Source organism: Contarinia nasturtii, unplaced genomic scaffold (genome assembly GCF_009176525.2).
Source record: "Contarinia nasturtii isolate CC-2019 unplaced genomic scaffold, AAFC_CNas_1.1 Cnas_scaffold_928, whole genome shotgun sequence".
In the NCBI taxonomy this organism is placed as follows: Eukaryota; Metazoa; Arthropoda; class Insecta; order Diptera; family Cecidomyiidae; genus Contarinia; species Contarinia nasturtii.
The window spans coordinates 1,516,278-1,531,062 of NW_022198275.1; the positions used below are offsets into that span (position 1 = coordinate 1,516,278).

General features: G+C 33.7%; 4 protein-coding genes across 6 annotated transcripts; 1 reads left to right on the plus strand and 3 right to left on the minus strand.

Moving 5' to 3' along the window:
* Nucleotides 1-31: 31 nt before the first annotated feature.
* LOC116342797 (serine protease inhibitor 77Ba-like) lies at nt 32-4,151 on the minus strand. Of its 3 annotated transcripts, none has more exons than XM_031770546.1 (5): nt 3,977-4,151; nt 3,638-3,875; nt 989-1,686; nt 801-909; nt 32-723 (listed from the first exon to the last, which is right to left on the minus strand). In XM_031770546.1, exons 2-5 carry the CDS (start codon nt 3,678-3,680, stop codon nt 185-187), a joined length of 1,389 nt encoding a protein of 462 aa, XP_031626406.1. In that variant the 5' UTR covers nt 3,681-3,875; nt 3,977-4,151; the 3' UTR covers nt 32-184. The 3 variants fall into 3 exon arrangements, with proteins under 3 accessions (XP_031626406.1, XP_031626408.1, XP_031626409.1); XM_031770548.1 differs by having other exon boundaries at nt 4,048-4,126; XM_031770549.1 differs by lacking the exon at nt 3,638-3,875 and having other exon boundaries at nt 4,048-4,068.
* A 3,167-nt stretch (nt 4,152-7,318) lies between these two features.
* LOC116343067 lies at nt 7,319-8,136 on the minus strand. The gene has a single exon (XM_031770954.1). The coding sequence runs from the start codon at nt 8,035-8,037 to the stop codon at nt 7,336-7,338; it is 702 nt and encodes a 233-aa protein (XP_031626814.1). The 5' UTR covers nt 8,038-8,136; the 3' UTR covers nt 7,319-7,335.
* Nucleotides 8,137-8,487: 351 nt separating this feature from the next.
* On the minus strand, nt 8,488-11,747 carry LOC116342973 (alpha-soluble NSF attachment protein). The gene is made up of 5 exons (XM_031770817.1): nt 11,502-11,747; nt 10,821-11,139; nt 10,599-10,745; nt 10,347-10,520; nt 8,488-10,145 (listed from the first exon to the last, which is right to left on the minus strand). The coding sequence occupies exons 1-5, from the start codon at nt 11,591-11,593 to the stop codon at nt 9,996-9,998; spliced, it is 882 nt and encodes a 293-aa protein (XP_031626677.1). The 5' UTR covers nt 11,594-11,747; the 3' UTR covers nt 8,488-9,995.
* A 524-nt stretch (nt 11,748-12,271) lies between these two features.
* LOC116342765 (peroxisomal biogenesis factor 3) lies at nt 12,272-14,403 on the plus strand. The gene is made up of 2 exons (XM_031770498.1): nt 12,272-12,495; nt 12,825-14,403. Exon 2 carries the CDS (start codon nt 12,898-12,900, stop codon nt 14,038-14,040), a length of 1,143 nt encoding a protein of 380 aa, XP_031626358.1. The 5' UTR covers nt 12,272-12,495; nt 12,825-12,897; the 3' UTR covers nt 14,041-14,403.
* Nucleotides 14,404-14,785: the final 382 nt, after the last annotated feature.

Consider the following 14,785-nt stretch of genomic DNA (forward strand, 5'->3'; position numbering starts at 1 on the left):
CAGAAAAAAAACTGAATTAAAAGCAAATTCGTTTTGTTTTATTAAGAAAAAGTCATTTATTATCTACCAAATAAAATTATTACATCGAAAATCTTAAGAAGAAAAACCGCTTAAAATTATCGGCATTTAAATTTGAAGCAAATTGGGCATTAAAAAAGCTAAGACTAATTGAGACAAAAATAAATTACAATTGCTTAAAATCTACTTTACCAGGTTTTCGTACTTGACCACAAAATAACAATGTATTTGTATTTTTTTCGATGATTAAAAAGGCAAATGGGCGATTTGCTTGGAAACGTGGTGAAATTGCTTTGTTTGCAAAAATGGCTCCAGTTGCAGCGGTAGCTACAGTTCCCACCTCGTTAACATCGATTTGTGCTTTGTGTATGAGACGAGATAGGTAAATGGGATGTCGCGAAATGCGTGATAGATTCGCTTTTTTCACATTGAAAATATCGGTAAGTCCCATTTGTTCAAGAATCACATTCAATGTAAAATCGGCTGTGATGGAGAATCGTGGTAAGAAAACTTCGACTTGATCTTCTTCAAAGTCAGAGTCAGCGCGTCGTAGTTCAGTTATTACACGGGCAATTCCAAACGAAGAGAGTTTCTCCAACACCGATGTCAACAGAACACCTTTACGCGGCAACAGAAGAAGCATACTCAAATTTTCTTGATCACCGTATGGCAGTTCGAGTACAAGCGAATCCAGTTCATTAATACCTGTATTAATTAGTGTTGATCTTTTTAGCAATATATTTTCTTTTGAAATATTACTCAAATGGAGATTTATATTTTACCAGTATAAGAAAATGATCCGCGTTGAAACATCATATTTACATTTTCTTGGAAATTGTCGTTTTCATCGTAGAATGGCTCTTCAGTTGTCTGACTGATATTAAATGGGCTCTGAAAAAAAAATTAAAATTAAATGGGTGATGTAAAATTGGGCAGCGATCACAGGATCTCAGATGGGATTTAGTCTTACCTTCCATTGTGCCCGGAAAAATAATGCCGATAGCAAAATCATTTGTGCTTCTCGTAAATCTTCCATGTTTACAATCTTATTGATCCGGCCGTGTGTTTGATTGCTCACATAATCGTTGATTTGATTGTATGTTTCAATTGGATTATGAAAATCGACGGGCATGTGTTCGGCTTGATATTGCTGATCCAATTTGTAAGCGAATTCCGATTCAACCGGTCGATTTATGTCGCTAAATAAAGCCTGATTGATTGCAACTTCCACCGTTGACGAGTTCACGTTCAATGAATCTTGTATGTGCTTATAAGCCATACGTAAATATGATAAATCTTGCGGAAGTCGAAGAACCTGTTGCAATTGAGTGTAAGTGTCACCGTCGGCACCTTCGGCAGTTAATACGAGCAATGACCAAATCGAAAATGGCGACACAATAAAATCATAATTAACATTGCTCACAGCGACTGAAAGTCGTTTTAAAAATTCCAACGAAAATTGTTCGGTTCCCATTGAAATGGAACGTAACGATTCAACGACTCTTTGTTGATGCGCTTGTATTGTTGAATCATTGTTTCTGGTGGACGGAATTATCGATGCTAGTGAATTTGACAGAGATTCATCATCGGCAACAACTGCAACCGAACCAAACAGACATAAAGCCAAGGTGAATACAACAAAGTGTCTCATTGTCATCATTGATTTATCTGCAAACACAAAATAAACCATATATTTTATCTAAATTATTATTTTACAAAACAACTACCGGGACTACGGATAAACAACAACAACATAATTTATTATAACATTTTCGTATATGCTCCACACTACAATCCAAAAATTCATGACCAACTAATGGAAAAAAGTCTGTTGTTCGTTTAAAATAAAAATGTGTGCGCATTGTATTCGATCGTTCTGGAAAATTGAGAGCAAAAAACGGAAATCCAGCCTTTGTTCTCGATGGAATAAATAGAAAAATACAGATCATCGTGCACAAATTGAAATACAGCGCACAGATTGTGTAATCGATGCATAACAATAATTATATTAATTGAGGTTTTTTGTGTGAGTGCAAAGCATCGTCGTCACAAAAGTGACTTCAAACAAATGGACTGGTTTTCACAAAATTTGCATTTAAATGCCAACAATTGCTGCTTAATGATTTATGATGTGTAATGAAAATCAGTATTCTATTTCGTATTTCCTGTTATGCGTTACATCTTGTATTTTAATTTCTGTGTTGAAATTGTTGCGACGTACCATTGGTGAAAGCAAATGCTACACCACATACATCTGAATAAAATAAAAAAATAAAAGAATACATTGTATGTGCAAAAATTCTATTCAAAATCAAGATTAAAACACAATTCTAAATGGCATGGTAAAGAAAAAGTTGGGCAGAAAAAAAAAACGTTTATTTAGTTTCTGAAATTCCCAATCACGTAAATAATAGTGGTATTTTGGGACTTTCCAAAAGTCAAATAACCGCATTCTGTTGATGGTTACACAATGTCTGGGACGTGCACCCAATTTAGAACACTTCATTTGTTGTTGCATTCACGATGTTCTACGGGCACCGTTGAGGTGAATGACTTTCTTTTGTTGTCAATCGATGATTTAGCATACTATAGTCGCAACCGTTTACACTAACGAACGAAACCGCATTCATTAAAGAGGCTCACTTAGTGAGATTTACACAGTTTTACATCAAGGTCAACGCGACAAGTAACTGGCGCTGATTGAATGGCAGTATGAATATTGAAATAAAAGTCGGTTGCGTTGCATGCGTGCCTAAACATGAATTTTATCATCATCGATCATAAAACACATTAGCCGAATTCCATAAAAATAGGTGAACATGAACATGATCATATATCAGATTGGGAGTTAATTGTGGCCAGTAATTTTCGTTTGAGGCGATGAGTCTCCAATTTTGTTTTATTTGTTTGCCAAATTCAGCTTATTTAAAAAAAGATCATGGAGTTTCCGAAAGTATTTTTACAAAAAAATATTTTTTTTAATTGTTGTGGCTTTCGCTGAACGCTTCAGAAATTGAACAATGCCAAAACGTGATTGGAATCAGGGCCAAAACGAACAAATAAAAAAATAATTTCGACTAAATTGACTATAGTCAATAAGTTCTTGGTTGGATACAGAACGTGAAAACTCAATTTTGGATTTCATGCCGAAGATTACAATAATTTCCCATAAATTCGACATAAAAAAAGCAATTTGATAATTTTTCAAAACGAACGAATACAAAAAAAATTACTTGAAATTATTATAATCAAATCACGAACATTTTCATTCTTGTTAAACGATTTAGAAATTGCCGCAGCAAGCGGAATTGAAATTACAGAAAAAATGTTATTACAAATAACTCAAGGGAAATTAAACAGGTATGTAATTAGTTGTTCTTGGTACGAGGCGTAAACATCTAACACTTTTACTCAAGATTCCGCATAACCATCATTTTTTTCTTCTTCTTCTTCTTCTTCACCATTTCGTACATTGGTAAATGGAAACCAAAGCACATCAAACAAATCAACTAAAGATCACACATAAAGAATACTCAACGTATTTGCTTTCAATTAAACGAAAGATCGAATCACTGATTTCACTTTCTCCAGACTTAAAACTATAGCGGTTCTTTCTTACTTGGATTGCGTGATATAAACATCTTATTTGCCATCATTGTCATTGGTATGCGTTGATTTATTCTTTATTTGCGGCGTGCAAACACAATTTCTTTTCCCCGTAATGTTACACTTGATAATTATTTACGTACTCTCTAATTGGCTGTAAAAGCAGGCAAAAAAAACTGTTTTTTTCTTTCTTTCGTTGGTCACAATGTCAATATTAACTCGTTTATTCTTCAATTTCCCGTTCTAAAATTCTATATCGAATGAAAGTTTTCGCTGAATAAATTTCAGGTAAATTTATTACCACAAGTATTTATTGCAATCAAAAATTCTCTTCCGTTTATCAAATCATCACCTTTCGTTCACTTGATATTGTTGGATTTTTCTTAATTTAAATTTATTATTTATTTAATTTTTATTCTGTACCGTTGTCACCGTAAGTGCTAAGAAATATTGAACTCAAACTGAACCGATAGAGTGACACAGGTAAAGAGAAGAAGACACAATTAATTAACTATTAATTTTCGCAACAAAAGCCGTACAAGTACGTTCTGCAACAAGTTTCACTGCCGACTGGATAGCGCCGATCAAACCGCAAATATATAGTCGTGTTGACTAAAAAAAATCGTTAAAATCTACTGATTCACACATGTAGTGTGTGCTGGTTTTGTGTGAGACACTGAACATACAGTTTGTGATGTCACATACGACCGCATTCAATGCTACTAGTAAAACGATCGCAGCATGATTCAATGTCTATTTGTTCTCTCTCTGTCGTATGTAAACAAACTCATGAACTGGGTGAGCGAATATATTACACAAAAGGGTACACTATACATCAGAACGTGCCATATAAATTCAGTCACGCTGACGCGGATGGTGATGATGATGTCGTTCGAGAGTACGAGCGAAATTACAAACGATAAATATAAAAAAAATGTAATTCATGGTTAAGTGGAAAATGAGTAAGCCAGAGTACCAAAAACATATTGCCGCGTATTGATAACGAGCGCGTGAAATGTAGCAATAGTAACAAACATGATTAATTGAACAAATAATTAGGTACACAAAAGGTGAGAAATTTTCATTCTTATTAAGAAATTCCGAATTGTGACAGATATGAATGATTCATTTTTCACTGGAAATTGATAACGGATCTCTGCCGTAACGATACATTTTGTTTTATCTAATTGTACACAGGTTCATTGTTGAGACATTGAAATTTTCATTTCTTTAATGAGGCATTGGAATTAACCACTTTTATTTCACACTTATCGATTTTTTTTTTGTCACGAATTTGGCACACGGTATTTGCGATACTCCTTTTTATACTTTTTTCTACTCCACCAATGAACTCTATCTCTAAATCATTGAAGAATTGCAAAAACTCATCGGATATAAACTAATTCCGTCGTGCACAGTTTGCAAAATTAATTTATCTTATCAAGATCTATTGTGTTTACCTGTAACTGTTACGACTATGAAATGACTCAATTGGAAAATTGATGAAAGAAATATTTAAGGTCACGACAAACTACAAAATCGCGTCAATTTTAAATGCTTCAATAGTATATCTTTTTTTCATTATCTAATTGCGTTTGAAGTGTGAAGATCGCCTTAAAATAGTATGCAAATCAAATATCCCGCCATTAATATTAACAAACGACGCATTTTGTTTTGAACGTTTTCGATGAAGTTTGCGTGTGTTTATTTTGTATAGAACGAATTTCAAGAACGTTCGTTACACAATGCAGCATGCTTTGACCGGAGTACACAAAGACGACGCCACATTTACAAATACAACCAATCTCAGTGAACTATGAAACCAATCATAGTGGCATGATCATCGATTCACAGCATATATCTGTGCACACAAACATACACAAAGCCATTCGGAGTATTCTTAACTGTAGCACGTTGTTGGTGCATAAGAACAGATTTACTGTGACAACAGTTTTTCTGAAAAATTGTTGTTCGTTCATTGAACAATCAAATCGAAGTGAAATTCAGAAGAAATTTTGTCAAAGACAATTCCAAATCGGTTGACCATGAACAGTGAATCAGCGTCGGAATATTCGTTCAATGCGAGCGCGTACAATGTTGAATTTAAACAAGAGCCATCGGTACACGAATATGATAATGTTTCAATGGTATCGAATGAAATGTCAATATCTACCGTTGCTGACACGCATGAGCCAAGTAATCAATTCAATGCAAATGGGATATTTGACAGGAACCTAGGCTTCGCATTCGAAAGCAATTTGATTTTCAATGAAAAGCCAGAAACAAAGAAGGAAGAAAAACCGGTCGTTCATCGCAACACGGGAAAAATCAGCGTGGAAAACTATCGACGTCGAAAACTGTTGAGCCGAAATTTGTGGCAAAATGGTTATTCATCGCAGCAGCGTGAACAAGAAGAAGACGAACAACAGCAAATTGTCACATTGCAAATTGAACCGGCTATTCTGTTGGCTACTTCAACAGAAAGTGAAATCAATCGAATCGTTCCTTCGCCAAATCAAAGCAGCGACGAGATTTTTATATCCGATGACGAAAACGAACAGAATGTTGGTAATGTACAACAAATTTTTGCTGCCCCACGTTTGGTGATAGCAGCAACAGTTGACAATAATCGTGTATATTGTACAGTTTGTCGACAGTTCTACGCAAGCCGTAGAACATTCAAAAGTCATGAAAAATCAAAAAAGCACCTTGGCAATCTGGGAATGCAGCAGTAAATACACAATTTTTTGATCAAATTTTCGTTTTAAATTTATCTTTTTACGTTTTTTTTAATGCAAGCGAATGTTATTGTTTTGCTTAAGTTTAACATTAACTATTTTATTTCAATACGAACAAAATGCTGTAACTTTACAGTGCTAAATACTTATGAACATATATCGAACAAATTTCTAATTTATCACTTTTGAATATGCATGAATAGCTGTTAGTTTTCGCTTCAAATGTAGGCATTTTTTGGTAATAAAAATTGAATTATCAATAAGTGATAAAAAAAGGACAAGAAACAAAATCTTTTCTTTTATTAAAAACAAATAAGAATTTCATCCGCAGATTTTTCTAGGTGAATCGCCATTCGGTGCCATTACTTGGTGCCTAAAATATGAAAATTGCGCATTTGGTGTGTGATGAGGATAATATCATTCAGTCAGTGGAAAAAACTTAAGATGTTTTTTGTGTTCGTCGATACCATACTTACCGTTAATATTTTTACCGCGATTTCAACATTGTATAATAAAAACATCCACAACGCACTATTGAAATTAACAATATCGAAGCTTACCAATTCGTTTGCTTCGTCTTCATTCAATTCAAGGGTTTGATGGTATTTAGCAGCCATTGTAAATTGCCCTCAATCCGAATACAAATTTCAATTGCTTTCACAAACTATTTACCGATTCTTATATGTCAGTTCTCTTGTAGCAATTCGATGCATCCACAATTCCACATAACTAGTGGCAGTCGGTAGAAGAAACGTGAGATAATTTTTCTGTTCGGCGATATCACACTTACCGTTAATATTTTTACCGCGATTTCAACATTCTAGAATAAAAACATCCACAACACACTGTAAACCTAAAGATCGGATACACAATGAGACAATACATTGTATTGATGAAGTGATGATATTTATTTTACTTTGGACATTTAGGATTCAATGTTATGTTTTTTTGTTCGGATTCATCATTTTCGAATTCAGTTGTTTTTCTTTCTATTTTGCATTGCTACACTGAGAATATGTTTTTGCGTTTTGTTGTGGCTGTATAATGATCGCTTGCTGGCGTATTGAAACTTACAAAATGTGCAGTACAACGGATTCACATTACTCGGTCCAGGTTGTGGTACGGCGTTCTGTATTATGAAGCCAGTATTGCGAAGTGGTTCTGGTACGACCGGTGCATCTTCATCCGAAATTGCTTGTTCTGCTTCTTCATCCATTTTGAAATCGTTCACCACCATTTGATTCATTGATCTAGCGAGATCATCTCTATTTGCCGCGTAAACCATTACGCGTGTAAAACCAGCTGTATCGTGCACAATTTCTGAAACCGTTTGATCTGTATCGTTCGTAATTGACTTGAAACACAATGTGGTCGGAAGTGGAACTGTATGCTCTGCATTTTGATGACGTCGAAAATTTTCAACGCTGATTGTTCCGGTTCGTCGTTCCACAACTTGGGCTGTCGGTTGCTTCGAAATTCTTGCACTTTTTTTGGCACTTCCATTGATTTGCACATTTTCATTGTTTGGCGTATCAGTTTCAGTCTTAATTTCTGGATAAGCGTTATCTTCATTCTCGTCGTAATTTTCTTCGTCATCGATCACAATGATTTCATCTGGATCAAAAGCCAATACCTGATTTTCTATTGGCTCTTCCTTAATGACGTTGAGATCCATTATTTTCTATTTTGTACGACCTTTTTTCCTTGGAGAACTCTTTTACTATAAGTCGATAAATTGTAACTTGACATTGACAAAAAATGATGACTGCCTGTGTTGAACTCAGTTCTACGAATGATTCAATCGATGAAAATCCGCATCCGAAATGCGTTCAACATAGCGACACACATTTACACTCACACGCACAGTAAGTTGTTAGATTTTCTGTTAACGAGTAATTCGATACTCTGTTATGATGGGTGATTCTTCCTTTTCAGTAAAAAAAAGTTTTTACAGTATGAATTCCAGATTTTCAGACCTAAACATTTCAATTTTGTGACAACAACAATTTGCCTATTTTTGTATTTTAGATGTTGCTAATTCGTGTCAAGCCCAGATGATCAATATATTGTGTAAAAATGAAATACAATAACAAAAATAGATTTACTGAAAAAACCAACGAGAACATTTAGTGTTATGAAAGTTTCTTTATTCAAATAAACCTATTTTATACCATCCGATGCCTGTCGTCTGTTTGCAAATGTGTTCAATTCGTTGTCCTTACGATCTATATTCAATGAATTTGCTTTGGAAATTTTTCGTGTGTCATTGATTTCCTGATTAACATTTTCATAAATCCAGAACTCAAATGAGTCAGGACCACATTGAAACAAAATGAACAAAATGTAGTATATGTGGGTATTCTGTTTGCATTGCACACGTGATTAATTGGTTATTTCTATTTCAAATAAATTGAAACGGACTTGATTTTTTCTTATTTTCTGAAGAAGCATCGCCACACACATGTAATTGCAATTTTATTTTATCATCATAAGCTATTACTTGTATTTATGCACTAGCTATGCACAGATTAATGTTAATGTATACCATGGTTATTGATGTGCAATGCATTGACTAGACGGTACTTCGTACAAATCCATTTGTTGTTTGTTTTCTGCTTCAAAATTAGCACGCTTAAATACTATTTCACGTTTAGATTTATTTTTTATTCTTTCTTTTTTTTAAATAGAGATAATACAATAAAAGATTGCCTCTGAGAGCAGATGAATTTTATGAGCTAATTTCTGAAACTTGCTAAACTTCATATCATAATTGATAATTAATATAGTTTATATGTTTGCTTGTTACTGTTTTTTTTTTCTGGTTAAAAGGATACAAACAATTCATACGTGAAATTTATCTAGTCGAAAATGATATATTATTATTTTTTTTTTGCATGTATAATATGTATATATATATGATGTGAAAATCATTTACAAACAAATAAAATAGAAGACTAAATTAAGAGCCCATGCGTTTTGCGTGCGCAAGAAAATCCGTTGGATTGCATTTGTAATGACTTTCAGTCATAAAATGTGTCAAATGGTTTTGGAAATGCAGTCACTGACAAAATGCCCAAATTCATAATATTGACTCAGCCAATATGAACAACAAATTTATATATTTTTATACAGAGATATAATTACAAAAACCGAAGAGAAAATAACGTAAGTCTATGAACATGATCAGGTCATTCTGATACTCTAATGAATAAACGAAATTTCATCATAAAATTAAGATTTTGTTATTATATTTAATGTATTACGAACTATTATAACCGTCTACTGAATTGATGGTATTATACTTTGTTTTGTAAATTATTTTCCTTTATTTTTCTTTGCAAATGTGAACGGAATTTATCTTCTATTGATTCATGCATTTCAGATCCTGCTTGGGTTTTTCACAATGCTTGGTTGCGCCAATTAAACTAACCTGACTATGATTCTTGTTTTTGTTTTTGTCTTGATCATTTGGATAATTAATTCATCATGTCTGTTTTAAACGTAATTAATAATGTGTTTAAATGGCGTTGCAATTACTGCGCGCCTAGTACAACTTGTATTTGAAGTGATTGCACAGATCAAGACAAAGAATGAAATCATAGATATATATTTTATTATGTTGTCGTTGGGAATTTATCGCAAATCTGGATCTTCATTATATTGCTTCTTGATTCGCAATAGAATTGTGGTGTACCATTGATCAAGCCGTGAAATGCTGTCGTAATCTTTGATTGCGTCTGTGAATCCTTCAATGTTTGATTCTTCTAAATGTTCGCAAAGTGTCTAAAATCGGAAACAAACAGAATTAAAACTGATGGATCGAAATCAATCAGAGAGCAGCAGAAATGTTATAGACACCGCAGAAGTTTGAACACCTTCTTGGTTGTCTTTTTTGTGCTTAGCGGCACGTAAAAAAACAAATAGAATGATCGCACTTCTCCGATGCCAGTATCAGGTCTGGGGAGTATGTGCAGTTGAACAAACCTTCACTAATTTGTATTCACGTTGATCTTGGAATGCTGGATACTGCTGTGCATATTTTTCAATAGCATGTTGAGCATTTAACAAATCCACACTGAGATGACACAGAGCAGCGCGGAAAAAATACTCCTTGGCGCTGTATTTAAGCAACGAACTATCCAAACATGAACTGGCAACCTATTATTCGATTTAAAAAAAAACGATCTCTGATTACATCACTGATTATCTAAACGAAATTAAGTGGCAAATCGTTACCTCTTCATAGATTTGAATGGCTTTTTCGTAGTCTTCAAGTTGAGCTGCATACTGGGCCACTTTCAACATGCACTTGTTGGCTGAGCTGGTCGATTCTTCGCCTTTGAAGTAGTCAGCGGCTTGTTCATAATGCTGAACAGAACGTTGCTGTGGCAAATAAATAAATAAAAAGTAATCAAATTAGAATTTTCCAACATCGAATTTAACAAAATCGCATCTTACCAAATCGTTTGCTTCGCCTTCATACAATTCGGCAATGGTTTGATGATGTTTAGCAGCCATTGTAAATCGACCCATATCCGTATAAATTTCAATTGCTTTCAACAAACTATTTACCGATTCTTGTATTTCAGTTTTCTTGTAGCAATTCGATGCATCCACATAATTGGTGGCTGCATCATGTTTGCTACCTGCTCTCGCATGCAAATTGGCTGCTTCAACAAAACACTTTCCAGCTTGGTTCCAATTTTTTCCCATCTTGAACAGATTTGCTGCACGTTGATAACATTCTACAGCCTCTTCCAAACGATTGTTACCACCACTGGAAAATTGGACGAAAAACAAAATTTACAAATCAAAAATAAATCCACATCCAAAAAATGCAAATTATACAAGTACAAAAACACACAATCGATAATTGTAAATGTCAAGTACACAGACATGACAAAACAAAGTGTACACCCATACAGTGTATGTTATACAGTTCAGCAGATAAAAAAAATATGCAAAATTTATGATGTCATATTGGATCAAATCATAAATTCATCGATTCAATTGAAACATTCTCTTTTATTAATAACAAATTGATATGAGAATCAATTTATAATGGAATATTCCATCACATCTATTTTACAAGTACATCGATTTTCCAATATAATTTCAGGGTTCATATAAAATACGCACCCAAACAATTTTCCAAAGAATCCATTTGGAGCAGTTAACTTTTTCTCAGCCTCAGCCACGAGCTGAAGTGCTTTTTGCTCGTTATCTGCCATTTTTTAATTTATTTTTTTCTTTTATCCAAACTTTTCCACAATATTTTAACACGCAAATAAAATGTTTTTTTTTTCACTTGCGAAATATACTCTGAGTCACAATAACTTTCTATTGTTTCTGTCTGCGTTGTATGACTACGACAAGATGAAAAAAATTTATTCGATCGATACAAAGGAGAGACGACAAATTCGAACATGGCAACTTCGAATCGGACGATGTGTCAATGTCACATTATGGCACATTCACACGAATGAAGTTGAAGAGAAAGAGATTCTCGTTTATTTCATTGAATTTATTATTTTCAACCATTTTCTAATCAGATCAGAAAGAAATTATTTAAATTTTATTCTTTTTTATTGTTATTATTTAAGTATTATGAAAACATATGAAAGCTTGACAAAGTGCATTTTAAATGTCATGGAATTGACGTTAATGTCGATTCATAGCTTTATAAATGTATATTTTTCAGCTTGTTTATGAGATATTTAAATTATAGCTTTCAACAGTAATTTATAAAAACCAATTATGCATTTTTCAAAAGCAAATCTAACCTAAACCAATTGCGAATCATTTATATTGACCATTTGGTTTCGTTCGAATGTCGAGTTGATTTGACAGGTCAATTTTCGAAAATAACACACATTGAATGTGATTGTAAAAGTATGCGTGCAAAAAACCACTGCGTCAATTGAAAACAAGAAGAAGTGTGTGCGACTCATTCACAGACTGTGTGTTAAAAGAGCCGAAATACTTTGCATACAAAAGTAACATTAGCTTTTCCGCATTTATGGAATTTAATTATAATTATTTTGAGCGACGACAGAAGATGATGTTTGCTTAATTCTTTGAACATTGACTAAAATCACTGGAGATTTTTCTTGCATTCATGTTATTTATACAGGTAAGTCGTACGATATTATCGTATTATTTATTTATAGTAAACGTAGTATTTGCGGAAAAATTGTCTTTTGCAATGGAATTTTTCTTAATTGCAATAAAATAATTTAGGTTTCCCAATTTTTAAGGAATTGGCCGTTGATTTTCAATAATAAAGTATGTCTATGAAACGAAAGTGAATAAAATAATAATGAGCGTGAGAAAAGAACAAGTGTCAAATTGGTTCAGAGTTAAACTCACCTACATTTGTTCCCTTTATATTTCACTCATTTCATTCTTTGTTTTTCTTTATCTATACATGTTTCATTTGACCTTTGTGTATTTCATTTCCAGATTTATTTCAACAGATACACGCGTCGATTAGTTGGATTCAATTGAAAAAAACATCGAGGCAAGCGCAACCAATATGTTTTCGTCAATGAAAAATTTTCTGAATCGTCATCGACGTAAATTTGTAATTGGCGGTGTTGTGATTGCCGGTGGAATGATAGCATTTCGATATGCTCAACGAAAATTGTTCGAATATCAGGAGGCAAAAGCGCGCGAATTTTTCGAACGAACACGTCGCACACAACATTTTGAGACGACAGAACGAACGTGCAATCAAGCAATTATGGGACTGGGACCAAATCTTATTGAGCAAATTTTGAAAAATTTAGATGCTGACCGTATCGTTGCTGATCTGCGAAATAATCCAAACGACAAGATCGTATTGTGGAACAAACTCAAAGTGTTGGCAATCGCTCGATTGTGTGCATTAGTCTATGCATGCTCCATGCTGGTGATAACGCTTCGTGTTCAATTTAATATTCTCGGTGGTTATCTGTACAAGGATGCGATAGGTAATGTGGAACAAGTGACATCCGAATTGCAACACAGCTATGTGGCCTTAATTCAACATTTTTTGAGCGATGGATGCAATTCACTGTGTCAATTAATCGAAACGAAAGTGGAACACATTTTGAGTTCGTACGATTTGAGTCGAAAACTCACATTGACTGAAACTGAACAAATTTTCTGCTCAATTCAAATGGCCATCAATAGCGATGCAAACGATCCCAGTACTCATTTGGCTAAATATGTGTATCCAAGTGATTTGCCAGCCAGCACCACATCAAATGCATTGTTTGAGAAAATGTTTAATGAAACCATTGATATGCTCGAGAGCAGCGATGTTTCGACCTTAAACGCAAACAATGTAAGCCGAGGATTTTCAATTGTTATGGATAACATTGCTGATTTTTACTTTAAACCTGTGAATGGAACAGCAGCTGTTGAAAATGGCTACTCACCCAAACACATCACAAAAGCTTCGATTGAATCATCGACAAAGGTGGACGATGGTGAAGCGGGCGAAACATTGCCAAACATAAATACAGTTAGCATTCCAATACCAAAATTGATTCCAATTATAAATGGATTGGCCAAACAACAATTTAACACAACAACTCAACCGCCAAGCTTGTCAACATCACTGATGACACTTTATTTAATTTCGGAAAAGGTGAAAATTCTCGGAGCAAATACATACGAAGTATTCAGCGTATAATAATGAATTACGGATGATTTTCACGCGTACACAAATTCACTCACAATTCTCCGACCAATTCATAAATTGCACCAGAATGCAAATGATTCCCCATCCTCCCACAGGAAAAGCAGTCACATCGAACGATGAAGATTTATAAATTTTAGAATTATTCAACACATTTTAATTTTTACTTGTATTCAAGAGAAGAAGAGATGTATTTATAAGTGGGATATTAGATTCTTTTTTGTTTAATATCTCTATTCGGTTAAAGTTGCATGGGCACGGATGATTATTTTATCTTTATTTTATTGTACACAATAAAATTTAGGGTTAAACATGGAAATTAAAGCAAGAATAAAACATTATTTTGTATGCAGAAAATCGCCTCGAATTATTGATATTAATAACAAAAAAGAATACAGGTGCATGATGGAATTGGAATGTAAACGCATTGGGTTTGTGATTCAAACTGTTTTTATTTTGACTAGATTATATTAAACTTTCTTACATCGAATCGGTTGAACATTCATAGCCATATCTTTTCTTATCGATAAATTGAGTGTACAATCGCAACCTGTGCCGTTCTCTAATTGTATTATTGGAAGTTAAAAATGTCAAATAATCGCGTTTATTTCTTCTATTGGATAACAATTTCTTTTGTGGATATTTTGTTTATGCAATAATATATCTCTTGAACTTATCATTTGGAATATTTTTATTGTTTCTTTGACATAGTTCAAGTTCACTTTGTTTTAGTAAAATA

What these genes read in the sequence shown, in the direction of transcription:
- LOC116342797 (XM_031770546.1), bottom strand. Translation starts at nt 3,680, where the DNA reads ATGACAATGATGGCAAATAAGATGTTTATATCACGCAATCCAA. An exon ending in GTTTATATCACGCAATCCAA is followed by an intron (nt 1,687 to 3,637) that starts GTAAGAAAGAAC and finishes TTGTGTTTGCAG; the next exon opens with ATAAATCAATGATGACAATG. An exon ending in TTTTCCGGGCACAATGGAAG is followed by an intron (nt 910 to 988) that starts GTAAGACTAAAT and finishes TTTTTTTTTCAG; the next exon opens with AGCCCATTTAATATCAGTCA.
- LOC116343067 (XM_031770954.1), bottom strand. Translation starts at nt 8,037, where the DNA reads ATGGATCTCAACGTCATTAAGGAAGAGCCAATAGAAAATCAGGTATTG.
- LOC116342973 (XM_031770817.1), bottom strand. Translation starts at nt 11,593, where the DNA reads ATGGCAGATAACGAGCAAAAAGCACTTCAGCTCGTGGCTGAGGCTGAG. An exon ending in CCATTCAAATCTATGAAGAG is followed by an intron (nt 10,521 to 10,598) that starts GTAACGATTTGC and finishes ATCGAATAATAG; the next exon opens with GTTGCCAGTTCATGTTTGGA. An exon ending in GTGAATACAAATTAGTGAAG is followed by an intron (nt 10,146 to 10,346) that starts GTTTGTTCAACT and finishes TTCCGATTTTAG; the next exon opens with ACACTTTGCGAACATTTAGA.
- LOC116342765 (XM_031770498.1), top strand. Translation starts at nt 12,898, where the DNA reads ATGTTTTCGTCAATGAAAAATTTTCTGAATCGTCATCGACGTAAATTT.